Source organism: Oryctolagus cuniculus, chromosome 18 (assembly GCF_051225735.1).
Source record: "Oryctolagus cuniculus isolate XC-2025 breed Fujian yellow rabbit chromosome 18, ASM5122573v1, whole genome shotgun sequence".
Lineage (NCBI taxonomy): Eukaryota > Metazoa > Chordata > Mammalia > Lagomorpha > Leporidae > Oryctolagus > Oryctolagus cuniculus.
Genome location: NC_142884.1, coordinates 24,141,118 through 24,167,431, shown reverse-complemented (window position 1 = coordinate 24,167,431; position 26,314 = coordinate 24,141,118). Strand labels below are relative to the sequence as shown.

Below are 26,314 nucleotides of genomic sequence, written 5' to 3'. Positions count from 1 at the left end.
CACCCGCAGGAAGCTGAGAAAGGTGCCCAGAGAGAAGAAAGGGAGAGGGTGCACACAGGGCATCTCCAACTACGGCCACTTCAGGGAGCGTGGGATTGGGCCGGGCATGCGTGCATGTGAGAGTTTTGATCTCAGCCATGCACGTTCCCGCCAGCTTTTCCTGCCCTCTGTTACCCTCATCAGCTGCTCCCTGAGGACCTACTGTGTGCTCATCGCTGGGGATAGGGTGACGAGAGCTTGTCCTGAGGGCCTCCCTTAGGGACTTAGGTAAGGAAAGGGAGTGGTGCCGTTGTCAGTTGAAGGCCAGGCTCAAAGCTCTGCCGTGTGAGAGTCGAAGGGAGGCACCTCCACCAAGGGCTTTTGTTGGGGAGAGGAGGGAAGGACCGCCTGGGGGAGCCAAGGAAGGCTCCTTGGAGGGGGCAGCAGGCCTGGCATGTGGTGGGTGCTGGCACGAGCAGGAAGTGAGCTCACTGGCAGGTGCCATGGGCAAGAGGGCTGGGCTAGGGGGGAGGCCTGAGGGCAGGTGAGACGGGGTGGCTCATGGGGGCCTATTTGGTGACTGCTGCAGGGTGTGTGTGGGCCGGAAGTGGAGAAGGCCTGGAGTGGGGGGGGCTCCCTGCTCATGGCTGGGCTGAAGACGGGAGCCCAGACTCTGGTCACGGAGAAGCCATCCCGTGCTGGGGCATGACTCAGGCCGGCTGCCCCGAGGGCTCTGCCCGCAGTGGGTAGAAATCACCAGGACCAGGGTATAGATCGCCACTGGCCCATCACTGAGATGGGATTTGCTACGTGGAGGCACCTGCCAGGTGTCTGCCGGCTTCTGTGAGCACTGTCGGCATCATAAAGAAAGGATTTTTAACTTTGCATCATAAGCAAAGGATAATTAGAATATAATTAAAAGCATGCATTCTTCTAATTATTGGCTTTATATAATGTGTGTTTAAAAACAAGACATCTGCTAAGGCTTCCTCTTGAATCTATCCAGAAACCAAGAGAAGGTGGCGTTTTAATTAAAAATGGATTATTTCAAAAACAGTTTAATCATCCTGTCGTCAAAGGACCTAGACCTTATTAAGTGGTCTTTGGTAAGTAAGTTACCCAACACCGAAGTGCCACGGGGCTCATTTCTGGCATCCCCTGAGGGCCCAGAGTTCTTTGTGGGCCCCCCATCCCCCCACCCCCATCTACAGGATGTTGACAGGAGAAAGGCTCCGGGCGGGTGGGTTACTTGGTTAACCCCCATGCTTACCCTCTGTGGACTTGAGTGGGGTACAGATGGGGAGGGCCTGGGGCTGTCTCCCCTCCCCCTCCTGTGCTCTGTGTCACGAGTGGGTCCCAAGGCGCCTGCCCCCGGACAGGTCCTCAGCACCCAGTTGCAGCACACTCAGCCCATGGCTCCATGCTGGGGGCGTGGCCCTGGCAGTAGCACCTCCTCTTCTCGGGGTGATGGCTCTGTAGGGGCGGCCCGAGTGCAACCCCATTTATCATCTGCAGTGGATAAAGACTTCCAAAGTGATGAATGGCACCGCTGTTGTTCCCGCAGCCGAGTGTGACTAAAATAACGCTTGCTGGGAGGCTCCTGGAAGAGGGGCCCTGGGCCGCTCACACCTCACGGTCGACATGCTGCTGTCAGTCACAGCTGCGAGTGAGGCAGAGAGGGCCGGGCCCACCCAGCCCCCACCCAGACTCTGAAGGGCTTTAGCTGCATCTTCCTGGCACACCTGGAAGAAGCTTCTCAGAGAGCAGACATTTGTTGTAGGCCAGTTGCCTCCTCCTCGTCTCCCATGCGGGTGCAGGGCCCAAGCACCTGGGCCATCCTCCACTGCATTCCCGGGCCACAGCAGAGAGCTGGCCTGGAAGAGGGGCAACCGGGACAGAATCCGGCGCCCCGACCTGGACTAGAACCCGGTGTGCCGGCGCCGCAAGGCGGAGGATTAGCCTAGCGAGCCGCGGCGCCGGCCCAGGCTTTTCCTCAAAGAAGCGGCAGAGCAGAATCTCCCAGCTTTGGTCATCCGCCCGATGCCCTCGGGAATGCAGCCAGTCCCTGCGGCGTCTCTGTTGTCATCTGTTGGATACTTTTCTTGAAATGGACTCAGATTTTCCTTTAAATACTTACATATTTTAAACGAGAGTTGTGTATCCCTGCCATGAGTGAGACCTTAAGATAGATAGCAAGCATATGCCATCGCCGTGTCCGTCCTGGCGCCTTGTACTGTCATCGTGGGAACTGTCAGCCCAGGAAGCCTTTCCCTGCTTCTGCCCCGAGCCACTCCACCTGAGAATCTGCCTGCGTGTCCTGGGCTCCCTTCCCGGGGAAGGGTGTGGGGTAGGGGACGGGCCGCAGGTGTCCCTGGAGAGAAGATGGCCTCTCTGGGCCGTGCTATTCAAAAGTCAGCGCCATCTGCCACAGGCAGCCTTTTTCTCCTGGGGATGTGGTTTGTGCCTCCCCAGGTGGCTCCCAGGACTGCCTGGTCCTTCTCCAAACAAGAGTTTGTTGTTTAGGGCCGGGAGCGGTGTTTCCGTGGCAGTCAGCATGAGGTGTGAGGTGGGGTCGGGTGTGAGTAGTCTGATCTCAGAATGAGGCCGAGGGCAGGTGCAGCTTGTATGTGGGTTTACGCAGCTCTTCCTAGACTGCCCCAAGCCGGGCTCCCTCTCTTGCTCCAGGGGGCCAGGCCCCAGATGGGCCCAGAATCCCAGCTCAAGCACTTCCCACTGAGGCCACCGACCGTGGGCTCTGTGCATCTTCCTCCTGCGTCTTCTGCCCCGGGGCACCCTGCCCCGCTCCCTCGCTCTGGGAATCGGCCCTGAAGGTGCTGGAGAGGCTGGACTTGTCCTACAAGCCCCATGAGGACGGACAGACAAGTGGAGCCCCCAGCCACCCCTGCCCTGCCAGGACCCTCTTCCCTCAGCCAGCATGGGAGGGGCGTCAGTGCAGGACAGTTAGGTGCGGCTGTGCCTCACAACCTGCATCCCGATAAATTCAGGAGTGACTGATGAAATGTGAACCCCAAAAGCGCAGCAAAGATGATCGAGTTTATATTATCCTAGGGATGGGGAAGGGCTTAAATACAACACCAAAGGAAGGAGCCATAAAGAATAAAATGTAACAGATCTGACCGATAAAAATGTAAATTATCTGTCCAGAAACGCTGTAAAGAAAATTAAAGAGCAAAGGGGAAAACTTGTTACACGGATGATTGTCAAAACCGCTGCCTCGTAACCTTCATATACAAATCCCTGAGGGATCAATAAGAAAAAGATGAATATTCGCTTGGATTTTTTTTTTTTTTTAGAAAGGAACAAGTCGTTCAGAAAGGAAGAGATATGAGAACAGACAGAGACGCGTGCTCAGACCTGCTTGCTTGTCAAGGAACCAGTGAAATGCATTGTGTCCTGCCCCCGGAGTCCCAGTCCTGGGGGCCGATGGCCTCGGGCACCCTGCGTGGGACCCGGCAAACCCTCGTGAGCCTTCTGGGGTGTGTTCTGCAGAGCACCGGAAACTCACCTGTGCCCAGCGGAAGGGCACGTGCCGTGGTGCCTGTGGAAACAGAGAGGTGGAGGCAGCCTCGCGAAGTTGGTTAAGTAAGCCGTCAGCTCTGGTGCTCCCCATGCAACCACTTACATATTCCCTCACTCACCAGAAATGCACAGACACCTCCTGCGTGCCAAGCACTGAGCCCGGCAAGTCCCAGACAGGCGCTGGGCCCCACAGTCAAGATGCCTGCGTCCCAAAGGAGAGAACCGGGTTGAGTCTTGGCCGTGGCTCCAGCTTCTTGCTAGCGTGGAACTTGGGAGTCGGTGATGATGGGTCAAGTGGTTGGGCCCCTGCTGCTCATGTAGGAGACCTGGCTTGTGTTTGCGGCTCCTGGTTCAGCCTGGTCTATCCCCAGCCATCGTGGGCATTTGGGGAGTGAACTGGCAGATGGGAGTTTCTCTCTCTCTCAGATCATATCTATCTATCTATCTATCTATCTATCTATATTTATTTATTTCTCTGAACAGATAAAACCCCAGCCTGATGGGAGGCGGAGGGTGGACGGGCAGACAGCTGGGCAAAGGGATAGCATGGGAGTGCTGGTGCGGACTCCAGGGAGAGGGAGGCAGCCCTCAGCAGGGATTCGGGTGCCTCTCCGAGTGGGAGGAAGAGAGCCCTGAAGGAGAGGGGAGGGCCGGCTGTGGCTCTCTGGGGCTGCCAGTGCAGGCGGAGAGAATGCTCTCATCCGGGGCCCTGAGCCAGGAGCTTGTCTGGTGTCCCAGGAGACCGGCTGGGGTGAGAGAAGGTAGGGTGCTGGTGGAAGGCAGGGCTGGGTTTGAGCAGAGGAGGCCTGTGACCCTGGCAGGATACCTTTGGGGGCACACACTCTGCTGGGGATAGGACCCGAAGCAGGGAGGGCCCCCGGACTGATCTCGCCATCCGCGCATCAGGAGAAGAGCGGAGGCAGTGGCAGTGGGGAAAATTGGGAGATTCTGGGCGTGGTGACAGCAATGGAAGTACAGCGAGTGTAGACACGCATCTGTGGACCAGGCACGTGTTCTTGTTATAGCAGCAGTGGACGGCCAGCCCCCGTCTGGGACTGGGTGGGGCTGTTGGTTCTTCCAAACCCATTTCAGTCCAGCTGGGCCCTGTGCCCAGCTGAGTGGTGGAAGGCGTTACGGGACAGTGAATGCATGGACATGACTGCTTGGGCAGACTCCCAGCTCCCGGGCTTTTGCCGCTAAAGCTGAACCCACACGAAATCCCATGATGCAGCATTTCTGCCCTGCGGGTGCACGGGCCCCAAAACACCACACAAGAATTATTCATAGTAGCTGCAATCTGGAAACGAAATCTGAGCGCTCCCCAACAGAAGGCAGGGTGGGCGGAGGGGGCGGGGCGGGGCTGTGGGCGTGCTTGGTCTGTGCCAGTTCATTGCACTGTGTCCTCAGGATTTGGGCTCTTTCCTGCCTGTGCACTCTCGACAGCAAACTGTTTTTAAAAATCTATGTTTGTGCATTAAAACAAGCGAGTGTTCAGCCAGCTCCTGGGGGAGGTTTTCTCTGGGCGATGAGGTGAGGGGAGGCCTTTTGTTCTTGTCCTCTGGGTGATTTGTAAGAACTTCTCCGGCCAGAGTCTGTGAGACTTTTTCCACATCCGTGTGACGTCCAGTGTGGCCAGGGCTTCAGCAGCTGGGAAAGAGGTCCATTTGTTCCGGTACCTGGTGCCTAGGCGCTCAGAAACTCAGCTTAATCGGGCATGGCAAGAATAAAGGGGAAGATTTGTTAATTGAATGTCATGTTATGTCCTCAGTTATGCTTAATACAAGATAGGCAATTTAGAATTCCCAATTATCCAATTAAAATGCTAATTATCTCATACCTTGATAAGGCTTCTCCTGGGGAGAGAGAGGGCGAGCCGCTGCTCTAGTTGGCTTTTCGGCATTTCTCGCTGATTCTGTGGCAGCCTTTGCCGCTGCCTTCGCCTGCCTGCAGTCGGTGGGTTCTCCCTTTCTGGGGTCTCTGTGTCCAGGGGCCCCTCCCGGACCACCTGCTCCTGGCCTGGATGGGACCATTTGTCCTTGCAAGGCCCTTTCGGCTCAGCTGAGGCCTCGCACACAGGTGTGAGGTCAGAGCCCTGGAAGGCTTTAAGCTTGGCCTCGTCCGCCCCCCACTGTTGATGGAGCTCGCAGCGTTTCCCTGCGTGGGTCCCCTCAGCTACTGCAGCAACCCTGAGGCAGGTGCACGTCTAGCCCCCAGCTACTCACAGAGCTGAGGCTTAGGGCGTCTAGGGCAAGATCATACACCCTGCGTGGGCTCCACACCCTCCCCCTACTCCCCCCACGGTTCCCTGACTTCCCTCAGGGTGACGGTCAGGGGAGGAGGGAGTGAGGAGGCAAGGGAGCACCAGGCAGCAAAGAAGGCTGCAGGCGATGGTGACGCCCCCATAGCTATGGCCGATCGCCTGGGTCCTCAGCGGTACCGCATCGGGCAGGCTGGGCCGAGCAGCTAAGCAGCTTTCCACTAGCGCCAGTCTGATTCAGAATGTGTTCCTGGTTTTATTGCAAGGCTCTAAGCCAGTCCCTTGTTGGTGACTACTGTGGGAATGCATCGAAAACCCTCAGGGCCTTGGTGGTGGCTTGTCCAGGCTTTGTCTCTGTCTGACCTCACCCTGAGCCCTGGGGGAAGGGAAGCCCAGGACAGCCCGCCCCCCCCATTCTTGTCCCCTAATGAGTTCCAGAGCCTGCCCTGCAGAAGGTGCTTAGAGAACACGGGCCAAGTAGGAGCTGGGGCCCTCTGGGAGTTGGGGCAGAGCCCCTGGCGGCTTACTGGATCCACTGGGGCAGTGGTTATGAGAATGGACGGGGCTCATTTCACCTCCTGATGGCACCCACTGGTCACTGCAGAAAAAACCGTGCAGCAGTTCCACCCTTCCCCGGGAAGTCGAGAATATCCTGGCGCCAGCCCGGCGGGGGCTTCCGGTCCCAGGGAAGTAAGTCCTTCTGCCCGCTCTGGTGGAGGCAGCTGGGTCTGGCTCTTCATCTCCGTGGCTGCTGCTCCCACTCTGGGAGAGCAAGAAACTCCTGCTGGGCCCCAGGTGCATCTCGGGGCTGCTCTCTGCAGGGCTGGGTTTCTTGCTCTGGAATGGACTTTCCTGTAGTGAGTGGTGGGCGTTTTGGCCTGGCGGTGAGCACTCCAGGTAAGGCACCTGCCTCCCTACCTAGGCTCAATAGCCAGCTCCGGCTCCTTGACTCCAGCTTCCTGCTGGTGCGCACCCTGGGGGGCGGCAGCGATGGCTCAGGTAGTAGCCTTCCTGCTACCCACATGGGAGACCTGGGCTGAGTTCCCGGCTCCTGGCACTTGGGGGAGTGAACCACCAGACAGGAGTTCTGTCTCTGCCTCTTTAGAATTAACAAAAAGGGGAAGAGGCCATATCACATTCATTACATAAGATAGGAAATAATTGTAGCAATCAAAATACACGTGAATTAAAAGTAACTAGGATGGAGCTGGCGCTGTGGCATGGCTGGTAAAGCCGCTGCCTGCAATGCCGGCATCCCATATGGGTGCTGGTTCTAGTCCCGGCTGCTCCACTTCCAATGCAGTTCTCTGCTGTGGCCTGGGAAAGCAGTGGAAGATGGCTCAAGTCCTTGGGCCCCTGGACCCGCGTGGGAAACCCCAGGGAACCTCCTGGTTCCTAGTTTCAGATCGCTCAGCTCCGGCCATTGCAGCCACTTGGGGAGTGAACCAGTAGATGGAAGACCTCTCTCTCTCTCTTTCTCTTTTTCTTTCTCTTTCCCTCTGCATCTGCCTCTCTGTAACTCTGCCTTTTAAATAAATAAATCTTAAAAAAAAATAAAAAAGTAACTCGTAGCAGAGATCTCGGTACTGAAAGCAGTTGTCTGGCCCCACGTGTCATGAAATGTCCCCTTCCTACTTTATACACCCGAGGGCCTGGTACGGTGCCGAGCAGCGAGACCCCGGGACCAGCCTCTGTGAGGGCAGAGCGGCCATGTGGAGGGCCAGTGTGTCCCCCTGCCAACAGGAAGCCCATGCGTGCGTGTGTCCTGGGAGCCCGAGTGGAGGATGCACCTCTGCACTGTCCCCACAGGCCACCTGGAGGTGCTGCCTGTGCTTTGGCTTGCTCAGGGGAGGTGGGGGACCATGGACTCTTGTGGAGCAATGGAATGTGCTAGAATGTGCCTCAGTGGGTTCTGGGCCATGAAATTTGTGGGGCCTGTTTGGTTTTAAAAGAGCAGCCAAGGGGCTCTTTCTCTCCAGGCCCAGTGTCAGGTGCCCACAACTTCCCGTCCTGCCACCTGTGGGAGAGGCCCCTGTCCTCTGGCTCCCTTCATGGCGCCTGTGGCCAGTGTACCCTGAACACACTATTCCCGGCATGCCATGCACTGTTGTGTGTTCTGCACCAGGACAGAGGAACCATTGTCACCCCCATTTTACAGTAGGGGAGGCCGTGTAGCCATAAGTGGCAGAGCTGGGGTTCGGCCTGGGAGTCAGTATTGAGTGGAGCCCCAGGAGGCTGGATTTGTGGGTTCTGAGAAAGGACAGCAGCACAGGGTCCCGGGTGGAGAACTCGCAGCCCATTGTCACCCTCCATCCAGACGGCCCCATCTGATCAGCCCCGTGGGCTCCACCACCCCTGCCTGTCTCCCTCCCACATCTCTGGTCCCACCACTCCCCACCCTTGGGGTACCCAGAGTCCATTGAGGCCCTGCTTGGTGTGGGGGAGGGCATGGTGCATGCTGCTCCTCACACCACCTCTGCTGCCCTCCTCCCCACTCCTGCCCCAGCCCTGCTTAGCTCACACTGACAGCTCGGCTGAGCCTGGCTGCCTGGGACAGCCCTGCTGCTGTTATCACGGGCAGCTCATGCCTCTTAGGGCCTGTGCCTTATCACGCTGTCGGCTGATAAATCTCTGAGGGCAGAGGCTGCCCAGGAACCCCATGGGCAGCTGGCTTTGCGGGCCCCAGGGGAAGGCCGGGCGACACTGTCCCCGGAGCTCCTGCAGGTGTGGGCCTGGCTCCTGCCGCCGCTGCTGCCTCTTCACCACCCTCTGCAGGCCCCTGGCACCGCAGTGACTCCACGCCTCGTTACTCACAGCGCCCTGCCCCCAGGTTACTGAAACGTTCTCATTGACTCCGGGATGGGAAGCGCCTTCTCCCCTGGGGAGGAATTTATGGGCCAGGGTGGCAGAGGGACGGCCATTCTTTGGAGAAGCGCTCGGGGGAGCACTGAGCAGCATGGGGGAGCACTGAGCGGCATGGGGGAGCACTGAGTGGCATGGGAGGCATCCAGGAAGCTGGCGGGTGGGATGTGTGCAGACCCTGCTCCTGGGGGAGGTGTGTCCCACCCCGTTCTTCTAGGTGAGCAGGGGCAGGAAGGCCCAGCACCGCCCTTGGGCTGTGTGCTATGGGAGCCGCAGGTCTGTGGGGAGAGGAGGCGCCAGTGGCCACAGGAGGCAGTGACTCGCCTGCCTGTCTCACTGTGTGCTGCGCTCTGATGGACAAACCGCTCAGTGCTTCAAACTGTCTTTCATTCTTGGTGGAATCGGCCTGCTCTTTTTCCATTGGTGCTGGTTATTTTGTTTGTGTTGAAGTCTGATCACTCGGTTACCGGAAGTCCTTGGGGGCCTCAGCCGGCCTCGTGTTGTCCAACAGCTCCCGTGGACTATGAGTTCATCTTGGGGTGGGGGTGTGCGTAGTGTGCTGTCTGTGCTGTGTGGGCATGTGCAATGCATGCGAGCACGTGCAGAGCCTGGCTGGCCCTGGCTCACGGTGTGGCCGTCCAGTTTGGCATCCTGTTGGCTCCTGCCCAGTGCTGCAGGCCTCACCTTCAGGACCAAGCTTTGTATTCGCTTCCTGGCCTGAGGGTTTCCGGTCACGAGGGTCATTCACGTTTGAATCTGAAACCCATGATGGACAGACCTGAATCCTGAGGGTTGTGTTGGACTGTCACCGGAGCCTGCACACGCCCCTCCTGGCTCCCCGCTCTCTTGCTGTTCAGTGTTTTCCCCAAGTTCACTGCAGGTGCATCAGCTGCCAGCTCCCAGCCTTACATGCAGGTTAGGCTCTGAGTTCCAGTCCCCTGCCTCTCACGGGCCCAAAACACCATCACTATCCCCAGATGGCAGCCAGAGCCAAGCTTTCAGGCCCCTTGCTCCTGTCCTTATGAACTCGGCTCAGCTTCCATATTTTGTGCAGCCCCTATGAGTGTTGGAGGTGAGATGGCTTCTGGCTGACAATTCAGCCATCATCTCTGGCATGGTGGTTCACGGAGGTGCTGGCTGGCAGCCTGTAGCAACCACTGGCCCAAGACTCAGCTGGGTCAGTGGCGAACCCTCAGCTCCCATGTTTTCCACACAGAAGATGTGCAGTGTCGCTTTGCGACGGTGTGGTGTGTGAGCCGTCAGTGGGAAGTCGAGTGGGCCTGCTCCCACCTCCGCTCACCCCGGTGCATCTGCTGAGCCCCGAGCTGCCGTGTGGCTGGCTTGCCTTGCCTTAGCTCAGGCATGTGGCCCCAGCTCGCAGTCCCTGCAGCTCCGTCCCCAACCCTTCAGGATCTGCAACGGGCCAGGCTCCCATCGACCCGCAGCCCCCTGAGCTGCCACCTTGCCCCAGAACTTGGACCCGAAGTCTGCAGAAAGGCGAGGGCCTGCTGTGACCACGTGGTATTGCCACTGGGTCCTCAGGTCCAGCCAGAAACGATGATGGAAGAGAAAGGCGGGTGTGAGGTTCAGCATGAGTGCCGTCAGATGCCCCGGCCAGAGATGGAGTTTCCGCCCGGGGTGTGTCTCCTGGTCTCCTCCTCTTTTCCGCACTTCTCTTGGGTGCAGATCTGGCTGTTTAGGGGGCAAAAACGGCTAGCATGGGCCTGCCGTTGGCAGGTGAAAACCGGGTCAGCCTTCCTCAGCGGAATCTTTGCTGGGCTATGCCTTTTCCTCGAGGATTACTTGTCCTCTCACCTCTTGGGACCAAGGCAGAAGTCGATGGCAGTCCCGTGGGTGCTGAGCACGAGGGTGGCCAAGGCGGGGGCTGTGCACTTCCTGAAGCCCCCGTGTGCAGGACTCGTTCCCCACAGGGACCCAGCAGAGCTGTCCCTGCGTCGCAGCCACTTAATGCCACCCCGACAGTCACGCGTCCCTCGTATTTACAGCGCCGGGCAATTAAGCACCTGTGTGCAGAGTTCTCTAAAAGCCATCCTGGGCCTGGGCTGCTCTGGCACTGCCGCTGGAGCGCCAGGTGGGCAGGGCAGCCCAAGCCTTGCGAAGGAGATGAGCGCAGCTCCCCACACTGCCCCCTCCCCAGCTGCGTTCTGCAGAGCTGTGTGTCCTGAGGACCAGAGTGGAGACTGGAGCAGCCCAGAGACTCCAGGTGGAGATGAGGCCTTTGAGGTCCTGGGGCACATGGTAGGGGAGAGGCCGGGTCCTACTTGACGAAGCCACTCCAGGATCCACCCCTGGGCAACTGGCATGGATCGCAAACAGCAGCTGGGCCGGCCCAGGGCTCAGCCTGGGGGCCCAACTCCTCCCCTCCAGGCTTGGCTGCTGGCCCTGCTGTTCAGGGTAGGAGTGTGTCCAGAGGGTCCTCTTGGCTTCCTCCTAGTCCTAGAGGAGACCACCCTGCTGTGCTGCATCCGGGGGGGTCCTGCTCTGCCTCCCGTGGTTCCTGCTCCATCGGCGGAGGTTCCCGATGCACCACAGGGGCCACCCCTCACCCCTGTCCATGCAGCACTCACTGGCCCTTCCCCTCACCATCACAGGACAGTGCCGGGGCAGTGTGCTCCTCTGCAGGGGGCCAGGACCCCACAGGCCCCAGCTTCCTCCCTCCCTCCTCCTGCACAGCCTCTGTGGTTCTGTGGCCCACGGCTGGTCCTAGACACCAGGTCCCAAGCCTCACAGACTCACACTGAGGAGTTTGGGCCTTGGGTCCGCAGCAGAGGGAGGCAGGGACTGAGGGTTTGCGAGGGGTGGGGGTGGGGAGGTGTGCGGAGGTGTGCCTGGGTGGGACTGCGCCCCCTGCAGGGACTCCGCCCTGACACCTCTCTCTCTCTCTCCCCCACAGCCTCTTCGAGCACTACTGCTACTCCCGGGGCGGCATGCGTCACAGCTCCTACACCTGCATCTGCGGCAGGTAAGTGCCTCCTGGCTGGCCGGGAGGAGGCTGGGGAGAAGTGCGGGAGCCCACATGCCAGCACGGGCACCAGCGCCCGCAGCCCGTGCTCTGACACCAGTCTTCTCTCCTAAGGCTCTGGGCCCGGGCTGCCTCTGCCCACCAGGCAAAGGAGGGAGCCCAGCCCGCCCACCACAGGGGAGCCGTCGTGCCCCCTCCTCCCCGCTAGCCGGCTGCAGTAAGGGGGCTGAGCGCAGGGGGGCTACCTCTCTGGGGCCTCGCCCTTCTACACGGGCACACCCACTCAGCCATGAACATGGGGGCAACTCGTGGGTCTCTGGACGTGCCCCACCGTGTGGCCGTGTGTGTCACTGCAGGTGCCTGCCGCAGGGCACGTCCCAGCCGTGCATGACCCCCCTCGTCTCCCCAGCTCACCCCTGCACCACTCTGCCCTGGGGTCTGGCCCCTGCCCAGCCAGGATGGAGCTGAGCGGCTCTGTTGGCGCGCACAGCCTCGGCATGAATAAAACATGTGAACATCCCAGTCCTTGGAAATGTTCTCCTTTGGTAGATAGAGAGAAAAATCATTATTTCTACTTTTATGATTCCTGAGACTCCCGAACAGGGCCATAAATATTACACCCAGGTGGGGCTTTTTCTTTCCCTCGGACAGACTTAAAAATTGTTTTTTTCTTTCTTAAAGGCATCGCTCATCCATGAAGCTGTCTCGGGCAGAGGTGTTAGAGGCCGCTGCCTGCCTGTCCCCTAGCCATGGCCCAGACCCCAGGGTGGGCCCTTCCCCGAGCCCCTCTCCCTTGAGCCACCAGGAGTGGACAGCTCCCTCGGGTCCTTCCTCCTGGCCCATGAGCTGCTCGCTGTCTTTCCCGTGGCCCTGCCCACAGCCGGACCCCATTCGGCAGCTGCCCGGGTGGCGCTCACGGCTGGCAAGGTGACAGACAGTGCCGCTGTCCGCCGAGGGGCCGGCGCCAGCTGAGTGGCACCAGGGGAGGCAGACGACCCTGTTCCCTGTCCCCTCCACCCCGGGCCTCTGCTGGAAGGTGGTGCTGCCCGTGGGGCAGGGGCCGGGGAGCCGGCCCCGGGCCTGCTGGGTGAGGCTGGGTGCCTGAGCACCTCCCTGCTCTTTGCAGTGGTGAGAACTCTGCCGTGCTGCACTACGGACACGCCGGGGCCCCCAACGACCGCACCATCCAAGATGGAGACATGTGGTAAGTGAGGCTGGCCCCGGCACACCCCAGCCCTGCCTCTGTGTGGGAACAGCCAGGCCAAGGTTGGGCTCAGCATCAGGGTCACCCAGGGGCCTCGCAGTCCGTGGCCTAAGAGGGCCAGCCACGGCGAGGTCTCTGGGCCTGTGCTCAGCGCAGACTCTGTGCTGGGGCTGACAGCCTGCACCATGCCTTCTCGGCCACGTGGGCAGTCCCACGCCCGCCACCCCTCTGATGGCCTCTGCCCCAGTGGAGGAGTTGCAGGCCTGCTCCTGGGCCCCGGGGTGTGGAGGGCAGAGCATGCTGGGCCACTGCTCTGGGGCCTCGCAGGGAGGGTATGGGCCCCTCCTCACAGTCCCTCAGTGCTGCCTGCCTGTCCCCTCACTGTCCAGAGAGCCTCGCGGTGCTGGGTCCTGGGGCTTGGCCACCCGGGGCTGCCCTGCCTTGGCCTCTGGGCGGTGTGCTCACGACAGACAGGGAGCCCTGCTGCACCCAGATCTTTGGCGTCACTGCACCTGTTGCTGAGCAAGGCTGGCTCAGTGCCACAGCTTCCCCGCCCCCCGCTGGGCTGTCGGCTTCCTCTTCAGCCCTGCTCATGCACTTGCTTCCCCTGCTGGAGTTCTGGCGACGTGATGGCTGCCCCCTGCCCAGACCTGGTCTCACCCAGGCGGCCTCAGCCCTGCCCGCCGGGAGTCCCCAGCCCACAGCCACCCAGGGACGTGAGTTTCCTTGCAGACTCGCAGCGGCTGGGACAGATGCTACGCTCTGAGCCGTCACTGCCCAGCACATGTGGGAACCCACTCCATGCCGGGTGCCCCCTACCACGGGCCTCAGGTGTGCTGTGACTGGCCACAGCGGCTTCTGTCCCAGGGTCTGTCGCTGGCTGGGACGCTCTGACCATGGCCGTTGTTGGCAGGAGCCCAGCCCAGCGGTCCAGACAAGTCAGAGCCCCTCGCCCCCTGCTCTGAGCTCAGTGCCCTTGGACACTCACCGCTGAGGATGGATAAGGGGCACAAATTGAGCACCAAGGTGCTCTCTCCAGGGGCTGGCGCTTCTCCCAGGGGTAGAAGCAGGCAGAGGGTGAGGCCCAAGGTAGATTGGATATGGCCACAGCCTCCCGCCCCCCTACCCTGGGTTGCATGCAGCCGCCTGCTGTGCAGGGCTGTGAGCAGTGGGCTCAGGCGGCCACCAGGGGGCGTGTGCAGCGGCCTTGCAGGGATCTGCCCCTAGCACCTCTCCACTGTTTCCTCACCCAGCGTCCATCCTGATCCCCACCAGGTGGGTGCCTCTTCCCTGGCGTGTGGGCAGAGAGACACCCAGGTGTGCTGCCAGCAGGAGCTGGGAAGGTGTTGGCTGGCTCAGCTGGAGAAGAGAGCAAGAGGGTGCGAGGGGGCGGCCCACCTGCTGTGTCCAGGGACTCTGACCTCCTGAAACTCTTCCTAATGCCTTTTGACCCTAGAGCCCAGTCTGGCTGGGCGGGCAGCGGGAGCGGGGGCGGGGCAGGTCCTAGGAACCGAGTCCCAGGTAGAAAGCAGTGCCCCAGCCACACCAGCGGCTCCCAGTGTCCCAGAGCAGCTCTGGCCAGGGGGAGGCCCCACACCACAGCCGCTGTGTCCATGACCCCATAGCACATGGCTGCTTCTCCTAGGGCCCAGCAGAGCTCCGTGCACTGTCCCCACGGCCCTCCTGGGCCCTGTGTGGCACCTGTGTCTCCAGGTGCAGCTGCAGAGACAGGAGTGGTCTGGGAGATCTCGCCCAGGGTGTGCGTGCCAAGCACAAATTGGTGATTTTGTTTTCCCGGTGCTAACTTTGAAATGTAGCCAGTAGAATAATTATGAGTTTATTATAGTCAATTTATTATGCGGCATTTAGAACAACATGTTTTGTTGATTACTGCTACTGCCAGATTGCTGGCGGCATTTATAATCCATTGTTTTATTGAAATTGATCTGCCGAGTGCCTACCGCGTTCGGTAAATAATAAATCACTCTGTTATCCCAACATAAAAGCCACAATGCTTCATCATAAGGTATGAAACCCAAATAGGAGCAAAATGCAGGGTTTCCCCGAGGCGGAGTGCCTCCCAGAGCAGCATACGTGTGGCAGGCAGTGTCACACCGGGTGCATGGGTGAACGCCCCAGCGCTATTCCACATCCAGCCGTGGGGCCGTGTGGGGAGAAGCCAGCCCCTCCTGCAGGAAGCGGGTGCCTGCCCCATCTGTCTCTTCGTACTTCCCAATGTGGGCAACCCCCCCCCGGGACATGCACACTCAGGGAGCTCAGGGGGTCCCTGCATCAAGCCCCCCTGGCTGAGATGGAGCAATGCAGCACCCAGCTCTGGAGACTGGGAGGAGGGAGGGGGTCAGAAGTGCAAAGTGCTGAGTATGGAACAATGCAGTGCAGCAGGAGGGAGCCCCAGTCCCGGCGGGAGTGAGCGCCCGAGTCGCATGCCCTGTCCGTTCTGTCTCAGCCTCGTCGTTGTCCTGTGCAACACGTGTGCCGGGGAGGGCTTCCTTTTGCAGGGGCCACCTTCAGCTGCCATCGTGGCCTGGAGGGCTCCTGCTCCGGGCAAGCTCATGAGCCGAGCCCCACGCCCAGCGCCCATTTCTTAGGGCTCCAGCCTGCCCCACCTGCTCGGCGAGGCTTCCAGGGCAAGGAGGACTGGGGCTTTGGTGTGGTTTCACTCCCTGGGGCCCTCCCCTGGCTCAGTGTTCGGGGGCCCGGAGGCCTCCTGGGGCCATGCAACCCCTTTCCCACTGCCCCTGGGATTCCGCGGGAGCCCCATTGGTCACTGTTCAGAGGAGCCAGGGGCTGTTTTCGTTTTCCTTTATAAAACCAGCAGGAACACCTTTTATTGGAAAAAAATACATATTTTTCTTTTTTTTTAAAAAAAGATTTTATTTATTTATTTCAGAGGTAGAGTTACAGTGAGAGGGAGAGACAGAGGGAGAGGTCTTCCATCCACTGGTTCACTCTCTAAATGGCCGCAATGGCCGGAGCTTTGCCGATCCAAAGTCAGGAGCCAGGTGCTTCTTCCTGGTCTCCTATGCGGGTGCAGGGGCCTAAGGACTTGGGCCATCTTCTACTGCTTTCCCAGGCCACAGCAGAGAGCTGGATTGGAAGAGGACTAGAACTGGCGCCCATATGGGAGGCCAGTGCTGCAGGCGGAGGATTAACCTACTATGCCATAGTACCAGCCCCCCCAAAAAACTTACGTTTTTAACTTTTGTTTTAGGGGACGGTGTTGTGGCAGAGCAGGTAAAGCCAGTGTCCAGCTGCCTCTAGTGCGCCTGGGAAAAGCAGCAGAAGTAGCCCACGTGCTTGTGTTCCTGCAGACTCAAAAGAAACTCCTGGCTTCCAGCCTGGCCAGCCCTGGCCCTTGCGGCCATCTGGGGAGTGAACCAGCAGGTGGAGGCTCTCTCTCTGTAGTCCTGACTTTCAAAATTGAAAGAGATACAGAGAGAGAGGGACGTTCTATCCATTGATTTACTCCTCAAAATGACCACAATGGCTGGGGCTGGGCCAGCCAAAGTCAGGAACCTGAGCTCCATCTGTGTCTCCCATGTGGTGGCAGGGGCTCAAGCACTTGGGCCATCTTCTGCTGCTTTTCCCACATGCGTTAGCAGGCAGCTAGATGAGAAGCGGAGCAGCTGGGACTCAGACCAGTGTGCATATGGGATGCGGGTGTCACAGGCAGTGACTTAACCTGCTGCACCACCACAGTGCTGGCCCCAAGGCACCCCTTCTCAAGAGGACTACTGGGTGCACACTTGCCAATGAATCCTCATCGTAGGTCACTGGGGCCCTTCCTAAGTGGGAGGCCCCAAAAGAACCCTCCCCACTGACTTGCCACCCTACTCTGGTGGTACACCGCCCCATTCCCCCACAGCCAGCCTGGGCTCTGGCCAGAGGCACCACATCCCCTCGGAAGCAGGACTGTGCTGGACTCCCAGGGTCCCTAGGCAGGCTGTCCACAGTAGCAGAGGCAGGGAGAGGTCCAGGGCGTGCCTGCCGTGGGCTCTGGTTTGGAAAGCAGCTGCGACATCCTTCCTACCTGCCTCCTCCTGCCAGACCAGGTGGCAGTGGGGGGGGGGGGGGACAGTGGCCCCTCTCAGAACCTTCTAGAGCCAGAACCAAGGGTGCTGGGCCTCTGTGAACCCAGCTATACAGTGTGGCTGGTGTGTCTTTCAGCACTGGCCAGAAGAGGGCAGTGTTGTCTCAGGACCTGTTGTCTTAGGACCTGTGGGCCCAGCCTCATCCCGGCGTGGCCCCTGGGCACGAGAGCTGTGTGGCTGGCTCACCTAGGGAAGAGGGGGGCCTGACTGGTTCCACGCTCAGCAGCTTTCCAGGGTCCTCTCTCCCCCACCTTCCCTTCCTAGAGCCTTTTTTGGCTTCCTGCCCTGGTAATGACCAGCCCCAAGCCCTGGCCACCAAAACCCGACTTGGCTAATGGTTCCATCCGGGGGGTCACTTGGAGCCACCCCAAGCCGTGGCTACCACATGCCCCCACTCCTGCTGCCTGTGCTGCATTCCCGAGCCAGGGTGCCACCAGCGCCCTCCTCTGCACTTCTGTCTCTAGCACAGCCTCCCCCGCCCCCGCGCGCCCTGCAGGCTGGGGTGCCCATCTCCCAGGACCTCAGGGCCCCCTCGGCATCACTGGCCCCACAGTGATGGTTGACTTGTTCTGAGTCAGCACAGCCCGGCCCCCACTGGGGTGGGTCTATGCCTGGGGGTCCTTCCCCAGCTGCAGGGGGCAGGGTGACTTCTGATCCCCATGCCGGGGGTGCTGTGAAGTACAAGTGCCCCTCAGGGCCTGCTCCCTGTTGCCCTTGACCTCACGACCTTTCAGTTTCCCCCTCCTGACAGCCCCCAAGCAGCCCTATCTTGAGCCCCTTGTGGTCTCCAGGACATGTCCTGGGGTAGGAGCCCGGCAGGCCATCCGTCCAGACTGGCTAGCTGTGGGCTTCCACGTCTCAGGTGGGAACACGGGTCCTCACTCGGGTGGACACACCCTGACTGCCCAGGCGCCCCTGCCACGTGCTTCTGTGTGTCTGGATGCCCGGGGCTGCACCCACTCAGCTGGCGTCAGAGCCCACAGTTGGAAAAGCTCTAGGCCAGGCAGCCTGGGTGCTCAGACATCATGAGGCTCTCGTGGCCAAAACAGTAGACAGAAGCATGTGCCGTGCGCGTGACTCTGCTCCCTCCCCCGCCCGCTGCCCTCCCCCTGGGGGCTGCTGCCCTGAGCCTTGGCCTTGGCCACTGTGCTGGGGGGAGGGGGGGCAGCCTTGGCCACTGGCCCTGGGCGGGGGCGGCGGGTCCCACCACCTCCCAGGCAAGGTGCCACGGCGGCTTCTGGGGTTCTCAGCGGCCCCCTGTCTCTTCCCTATCGTCCAGGAAGTGGGAGAGCCGTTGTCACCAGGCACATGGGAGGCCCGCAGCACAGGGCTGCATTGTCGCCATGTGCACCAGGGACCATCACTCTGGGACCTGGGGACCCAGAGCTGCTGCTGGAGTGGCTGCTCGCACGGCACCTCCTGTCTGCCAGTCCCCCACTCCCAGGAGCCGCTGTCTCCTGGCAGGATTGAGTGGGGCAGAGGTGCCGGCCCGAGAAGCTCGTGGGGAGGGGTCGGCTTGGTGGTTCAGCCCGCGGTGCTGGGGGACCTGCAAGCGATGGCCTTTGCCCCTGCCGGCCACACCTGGAGCTGGCGCTGTAGGAAGACCTGGCCGGGACAGGCAGCCGGCTGTGCACCAGGGGGGCCAGCGCCCTGGCCTGCTCTACAGGGGCGGCGCTGCGGCCGCTGAGCAGAGAAGCAGCCGTGTGCCTGCCTTTGTGTCTCACGCTGAGGTCTGGAGGGAAGCGAGAGTTCCCGCTGTTCAGAAATCCCCTGGCCTGGCCTGGGACACGCACTGGGGCGGATGCACATTGGGGTCTGCAGTCTCCCGCCAACCTGCCTGCACTTTGAGAGGAGCCGTGCCACCACCCAGAGGGTTAAAACGAGGCCACAAACCCCGTACCGATTGGCCCCGTGTAGACATGGCAGCGTGTCCCCAGAAGGCCTTCCACCCAAGGGCTGGCCGGGCCTGTAGGAGGCCCAGGGAGGCTCTGGGTGGGCCTGTGGTGGCAGGTGGCCCGGGCCTGAGCAGCCCAGGAAGAGGCAGAGGAAGACAGAGCCTGTCCCCTCGCCAGCAGCAGAGCCACAGGGACACATGGGAGGGTTGGCGGCGCCAGCGTGTTGCTTGGGATGCATCCTGTGTCCCCAGATGTCTCAGATTATCACACAGATTCACTCGGCCAGAGATGCTCGTGTCCCTGGTGGGTGTCCCCAGGCAGCCAGGAAGGAGGGATCCTGCCTTCCGGACGGCGCCAAGTATGAGCGAATGGGCCGTCGTCAGCCCGCACGGAGCGGACCCCGAGGGGGCGGCCAGGGATGATTTATACAGGGCATGGCTTCGCTCCCTGGATTCCAGAGCAGCTTGAGTCGGCAGCGCTTCTGCGTGCAGAAGCTCTGAGGGGGATTTAACAAAACACACACACACACAAAGACAGAAAAAGATAGGGAAGTGAGAACGCGAAAATAGACCTCAGCCCGGTGCCCGGGCACCGCTGGGCAGCCTGGCGCTGGCCGGCTGGGTGTACACTTCCTTCTCCAGAAAGCGGGTGATCTGAAGACATTAAGAAACACAGTTGAGGGCTTCTAGAATCTGGAAGACACAGCCCAGCCAGCTGAGCAAACGCGGGCGCCCGCCATCCCACGCGCTCTGGGCTTGCGTGCGCTGTTTTAGATAATTCCAGCATTCATTGCGTTCCTGTGAGCTTCCTGGTTTTTTAGGTAGTTCAATTTCTGGGTTTTATTTTTTAATTTTTTTTCCCTTTTAGATCAGCACCATGCAGTAGACCTTTCTGCCCTGAGAGGGGTCACTCTGCTCCAGGTCACCCCCGCCCCCGTATGGCCCCTCCCAGGAGTCTGGGTTCCCTGCACTCCTGGCTCTGGCCCGCCTGCCCAGGCCATTCTTGGATGTTCTAAACCAGCAAACCACAAACCGTCTTCCTCTCTCGACTCTGTGGAGCCCAAGTGAAAATGCTCTGTGTTCCCTGGGCAGAGCTGGGCTGCGGCCCCACGCGGATCCACTCCCCACTGCCACTGCCGCCTGCCTGATGGCCCCATGGGGACTTAGACCCATGCGGGGTAACATCCCCGTTTTATTTTGTTTATTGTGTTAAACTTGGAGTTCTTCGTTTGAGAGAGAGAGAGATCCCATCCCTTCCTTCATTTGGCCCGTGACGGCCAAGGCTGGACTGAGGCCAGAGCCAGGATGTAGCTGGGAGCTCACTCCAGGTCTCCCACATGGGTGACAGGAAGCCAGCCCCCTGAGCCATCGTGGCTGCCTCCCGGGGTCGCCCTGGCAGGAAGCTGGAGTCAGGAGCTGGAGCTAGAGCCAGGCACTGCAGTACCGGATGCAGGGGTCTTAGCCGGCCTCTCAGCCACTAAGCCGAATGCACACCCTGTGGCCATTTTAGGGATGGAAAAACTGAGGCTCTGAGGACTGAGGGCCAGCATGAGAGCAGGAGGGCTCATCCCTGGGCTCGGAGTGGACGCCCCCACCCCCGCCTCTATCTCCCCCACAGTGTGGCGCTCAGATGGGCCCCACCCTCCTGGCCCAGCCTGGGGAGCGGGCGCCATGCGGAAGTAAGCCGCCGCTGCAGCTGCTGGCCCCACCCCCACCATGCAGCCGGGGCCTCCCAGGGAGCAGATGCAGGGTGTGGCCGCCAGGGCCTCCCTGTGTCATCCTCGGAGCACAACTGGGGTGGGTCACCCCCTGCTTCAGCTGGGGTCCCGCAGAGCCTGCACCCTGGCCCCCCGTGCCGCGGGCGGGCGGGCGGGCAGGCGGCCCCCACCCGCTGGGGATCACCTGAGGGGTTATCAGGTGCTGTCTGCACTGTGCACTGTTTATGGTGTTTTGCAATCAGAAGAGACCAGAGATTAAAAAGCGCCCTGCTGGGGACTTTGGATTCCAGCGAAGGTCCCGGGACCCTGAGCTGTCAGGGTTTCCCTTTAGAGATCTGTTTCTGTGAGGGCAGCTTGTGCTGTCAGGCAGGCCGGACTCCTTGTCCCACGCCCTGCTCTGCCCCTTGGAATAGCGCCCCCCCCCCCCCGCCCCCTGCCCCTCCAGGCAAGCACACAGGCGGCTTCTGGAATGTTTGAGCGGTTGTGGTTACCCGCGAGCTGGATCTGGGTGAGAGGCCCTCGCGGAGGAAGCCGCGGCTGTGCCCCTGGGCCCAGCTCTGGCAGGCTCTGTGCAGCTGCGCACGGACCCCCACGGGCAGCCCAGCACAGAGCCAGACTCCGAGCGAGGCCCAGCCCCTGCAGGTCCAAGAGGGCGGCTCCCCACATCCCTAGCCCTCCCCCAACTTCCCACCCCCCACAGCCGCGGCAGGACCCTAGGCCTGGGTTGAGACCTGACCATGACCATGAGCAGGTGAGGGCTCCGTGGGTCCCAGCTCCAAGTCTGAGGGGCTAGTGCACTGGGTGAGAGGGGCAGGGGGTGCTCCTCCTATGTACCTGGTCCCACCCTGGCCTACTTGGGTGACCCCTCCCAGGGGGCTGCCTCCTGGAAGCCAGGCCTGGACCCAGCAGCCCTCACACGTCCTGAGGGTGCATAGCCAGGGCTCTGATCTGCCCTTGAGCACAGAAGACAGCACAGGGGCCCCTCCCGGGGCGCCTGGGGGCAGGCTCAGCCACTGTCCTGACTCAGCTACCTGCCCTGCTGTCCTCACCTCCGCCCCCACCCGCCTCTGCTGGCTCAGAGCTCCTGGGTCCCTGGCCTCTCCTTCCCTCCTGCATCTCCTGTGCTACACCCCATCAGCGCCCTGCTGGCCCCCTCTCTGCCACCTGGGGGTGTAGGATGGCAGCACTGGCAGACAGGGCGCCTGGAAAGCCCTGCTGGGCCCAGGCTGTCCTCTGGCACCCCCTCCTGGCCCTCCCCTCAGGCAGCAGTTGCCGCCTACCGAGGTCGCACCCCAACACTGCCAGAAGCAGGGATGGCTGGCGGTGCAGCTGCTCTGCTGGGCAGTGCCAGTGCGTCCATCACGCCTGTCCGTAGGCCCCTGGCTGGCCTCTCCCTCTCTCTCCCATGAGCCTCAGCCTGTGCAGGACGCAGGAGGGTCTTGGGATACTTCTGTGTTGGCCAGGGGCTTGGGACGTGTCTGTCTCCCCATTTGCCAAGTGAGGCCTTGGAGGGCGGCCCCCACCCCCATGGTCACACCCAGAGATGGGGTGACCTCAGCACCCTGCTGCACCCAGGGCCTAGGGTTAGGGGGACAGCGGGGCCCCCGAGGCCCGCCAGCCCCACGCCTGCCTCTCTCTGCAGCCTGTTCGACATGGGTGGCGAGTATTACTGCTTCGCTTCTGACATCACCTGCTCGTTTCCCGCCAATGGCAAGTTCACCCCAGACCAGAAGGCGGTTTACGAGGCCGTGCTGCGCAGCTGCCGCGCCGTGATGAGTGCCATGAAACCAGGTGAGGGCAGGGGGTGGGGCCAGGAGGGGAGGAAGGGCAGCTGTGTGGCCGGAGCCTGCAGGAAGCAGGTCCTGCCCTCCGTGACTTAAATCTGCCGCCCCAACCCCTGCTTGGCCAGCAAGACTGCTGATGTCACCAGGTCCCCAGGGTCACTCTTAGGAAGGGGACCGGCCACCAGGCAGGGACAGCCAAGGGTCGGGGAGCTCGGCCCAAGATCATCCCACCTGTGTCCCCTGCCCGTGAGGGGGCCAGGACCCCGAGGCACCTGTGCACGGACGCCATGACTGGAGGTCGGTGTGGGAGCATGTCGAGGGGGCTGGCCTGTCAGCAGGCCACAGTTAGAGAACTGTACACTTCATGTATTTGAGAGGTGGGGAGGGGGTAGACAAGCAGCTGCCACCCACTGGCTTCTTCCCCACCCACCCAGAGCCGGGAGCCAGAACTCAGTTGGGGTCTCCCATGTCGGTAGTGGGGACCCAAGTCCTGGAGCTGGGAATTGAACCCAGGTTCTCTGCAGATGTGGGACATGGGCATCTTTACAGTGAGGCTCAACACACACCCCAAGGCTGGGGATCGTCTGGAGGCGGGGCAGGAGGGCTGGGCCACCGAGGGGGAGGTGGGTATTGAAAAAAATATGTCATCTCCCCCTGGGAGCTCCAGGCCGCCTGCTCACATGGGACAGCCAAGCCCCGGCCGCAGGGAGGCCTGCTGGTGGCACCTGCAGCCGGCCCAGCGCCCCCACTCACACTTAGTCTGAGCCCACAGGCCAGTCCCCAGGACCCCGTGTTGCACTGAGAAGAGCCAGCACCCACCTGGTCCCCTGTCCTGTGCGGGCTGCCTGGAAATGCTGATTACTGGGGCAGCCACATCGCCTCTGGCTTGGCCGCTGAGCTGGGCCCTGCAGACTGCGAGGCAGGCCCCCCCCCCCAAGGCCTGCCTCCGGGCTGGGCTGCACAGGGTAACCTGTGCACGGGTCTGGAGGATCCCTTGTGGAGGGCGTGCAGCCGAGGCCCCAGCAGCACCCTTAGCCCGAACTGCAAGACTGGACGGTGAGGGTTCCCCGGGGAAGAGTCGGACTCCATCGGGGTCACATGGGGCTGCTGTGCTGATGGGGGCAGGTCACCTCCCCCATCGCATCCCGGAGGCCATGGCCAGGTCAGCCCCCTGCCGCATCCCAGTGGAAAAGCCCCTGGTTTGTGGGTTCAGCCCCTGGGCCAAGACAAATACCTCAGTGAGACTGCTGGGCTGCTTCCCGTGACCTTCCGGGGAAGAGTAAATAAAGACGAGCAGGAAATCCCACAACGATGCCCAGAGGAGAGGCAGAAATTAATGATCAGAATACACCCGGCTCCTGGCGGATAGCCCCCTGGGGATCTGAGGAACGCAGACCTTGTACCCCATCCTGGGGCCAGAGGAGGAGCCGTCCTCACTGCCTCTCAGCGGGGTGGGGGGCGCAGCAGACCGGGAGCACCTGGAAGATTGCATGGCTGGGGGGATCCAAGGTCTCTGTGGCTTCTGAGTCGGGGCAAGCTGCCGCCCTGTGTCGCTGGGTGCCTGGGATGGCTGAAGGGGGGAGGGGTTGCTGTGGAGGAGGAGTGACTCAAGCCAGGTGTCTGAGCTGGCCACAGCCACAGGCTGCCCCTGTCCTCCCAGCTCCTGGTCCCTGCTGCCTGCAAGCACCCACACCTCTTGCAGCCCCGCCTCCCACTTCCCAGCACCCTCCTTGCTAACCTGCCAACGCCCGCCTCTATGCGGCCCCTCCCTTCTGTGCCTCTGGAGTCCGCTCTTACCACCGTCCGTGTCACAGGCCACATGAGTGATGCTTCCATGCATAACTCCTGTAGTTGTGTGCACTGCACCTCACTCCCGGCTCTGGCCCCAGCCTCAGGTCCTGGCCACTTTTGAGGGGGAGAGAGGACTCCCAGAGGAAGCCAGAGGAGCGGCTCCAGTGGCAGGGAGCGCCCCCGCCCCCAGAATGGGCAAGGGAGGAGCACAAAGCTGCGGGTTGTGCCCCTGTGCAGGTAGAGAGGGACGCCCGCGTGTCTCCTGGGGACCTGCGGTCAGGGGCCCCTTGGCCAGCTTTGCCACCTCCTGAATGGGCAGTGGTCAAGTAGCTGGACTTCCCATCAGGCCTCCTCCTTAGAGATGACACAGGATGCTGGGGGGCGGGCAGAGATGCAGGGACCATGTGTCCTCCCAGCCCTGAGCCCCTCTGCAGCAGGGGCCAGGACAGGCAGGGCTGTCTTTGATGGGGGCTCCGTGTCCATCCCTGCTACTGGCTGTGGGCCCTCCCTGCTCTGTGTACCACCCCCTGCCCCACCCCCACCGGGCAGTCTGCTTCCATGGGGACCTTGAGTGAGCCCGGGGCGGCCAGGCTTGCTCGGCTTGGGCAGATGCTGCCCCTTGCCCTGGTGCAGGGCGAGCGGGTCTCCGAGCTCCTGGGAACAGACCGGGGACCCCCCCACGCAGGGCCTCAGCCCTGTGCCAGCTCTGTTTGCCAGGCAGCTCGCTGCAGCCCACGGGGCCTGCCCTGGGACCCAAGCCCCTAGCCTTCTCTCCGGCACCCCCAGGGTCTGGCTCACACAGCCTCCTTCCCCCCAGGGCCACTGTCCGCAAATGAAGTGAGCTCTTTGTCTGGAAGTGGCGCTGAGGACAGCAGCACGTGGGGCCCTCCACTGCCTTCCAGGCTTGGCTCCGGCTGGGAGCCCCCCGGGGCTGTCACGCTCCGGGCAGGAAGCCTCGAAGCTGTGATGGATGCCATGAGCCCCAGGCCCAGCAGGAGAGGGCCCTGCCTGGGGGCGGCCAGGTGGGCACAGAGGACCTGCCAAGACCCTGGCCGCCCTGCACTCACCCTGGGGCCTTGGACCTCTGAGCCTGAGGGTTTCATGAGGCATGCAGTGGGCACTGACCCAGAGGCTACCCTGGCCACCCTGGGTCTGAACACAAATCGGGTGGGGAGCACATGTGGGTCCTGGGCCCCCGAGAGCTACAAGGGAGGTTGGGGCTACCACCCCTGCCCACGCCAGGCACAGAGTAGGACTCAGGCCCCACCCTCTCAGGGCCCAGAGGCCATAACCAGGGCCCCAGCTGTGCCCGTATGCTGGGCTGTGCTGGGGTGGTGGAGCTCTGGCTGCACAGGAAGGGCCAGAGAGGGCCCACAGGAGGGGGTGGGGTGGGGTGGGGGGGAGTCCTACCTAAGGGGACCACTAGCAGGAAGCACCAGGGTAGCTCTCAGGCCCCTTGGCCAGATCTGGCTGCCCCAGCCAGGAATGGCTGAGGGACCTGGGCTCTGTCCTGGCCCAGGAAGAGCCAGTGTGCCCCGTGGACTAAAGAGGTGACGGAGGTGTCCAAGCAGATGCAGGCGACAGTGGACAAGAGGAGACAGCAGGGCCCTGGCCGAAGTGAGGGGCCGGGTCCAGGAGATGTTTCGGGGGGAGCCAAGACAAGCGTTGGTGCTGGCTGCTGGGCTGTGCCGGTGACTCCTGCTGTGGCGTCCCGGGTACGGGCAGGCGTGGGGCCATGGGTGTGACTGGCTTGGATCAGGGGGCTCTGGGGTGGGCGGGGCCTGGGCCGGCAGGGAGGCCCCCACGCTTATGCCCAGCCCATAGACAGTAACCTTCACACACTTCAGGGGCCCCGCCCCGGCCCCGGGTGTCGTAACCACCATCCGGGCCAGACGCTGGGGCCAAGTTGCTGGAGGTTTAATCACTGTCACAACCCTAACCACACACAGGCAGAAACTCCCCACTGCCGGCCAAGAGAGCTGTGTGCAAGGCCTTCCCTGAGGGCGCGCAGGCCGGGACGACCAGAGGCGCCGCGGGGCCGCCTGGGCCTGCACGTCCGGGCAGGCGCCGGGCCGGCCCCAGGAGGGGCCCCCACGGACCATGATTTATACCTGATTCCCACCCTCGCCGGGGCCGGGCCAAGACCACAGCCCGCTGCCGAGGCCGGCCGGGTTGGAAGGCTGCGCTTCT

At 61.7% G+C, this 26,314-nt stretch overlaps 1 protein-coding gene across 2 annotated transcripts in view; it reads left to right on the top strand.

Moving 5' to 3' along the window:
• The window catches only part of PEPD (peptidase D), a 112,244-nt gene that overhangs the window by 80,150 nt on the left and 5,780 nt on the right, over positions 1–26,314 (top strand). For both annotated transcript variants that reach the window (XM_051846721.3, XM_089319125.1), the window contains 3 exons: positions 11,553–11,621; positions 12,748–12,825; positions 22,192–22,340. In XM_051846721.3, coding sequence (XP_051702681.1) covers positions 11,553–11,621; positions 12,748–12,825; positions 22,192–22,340 — 296 coding nt within the window. The remainder of the gene's footprint in view (positions 1–11,552; positions 11,622–12,747; positions 12,826–22,191; positions 22,341–26,314) is intronic.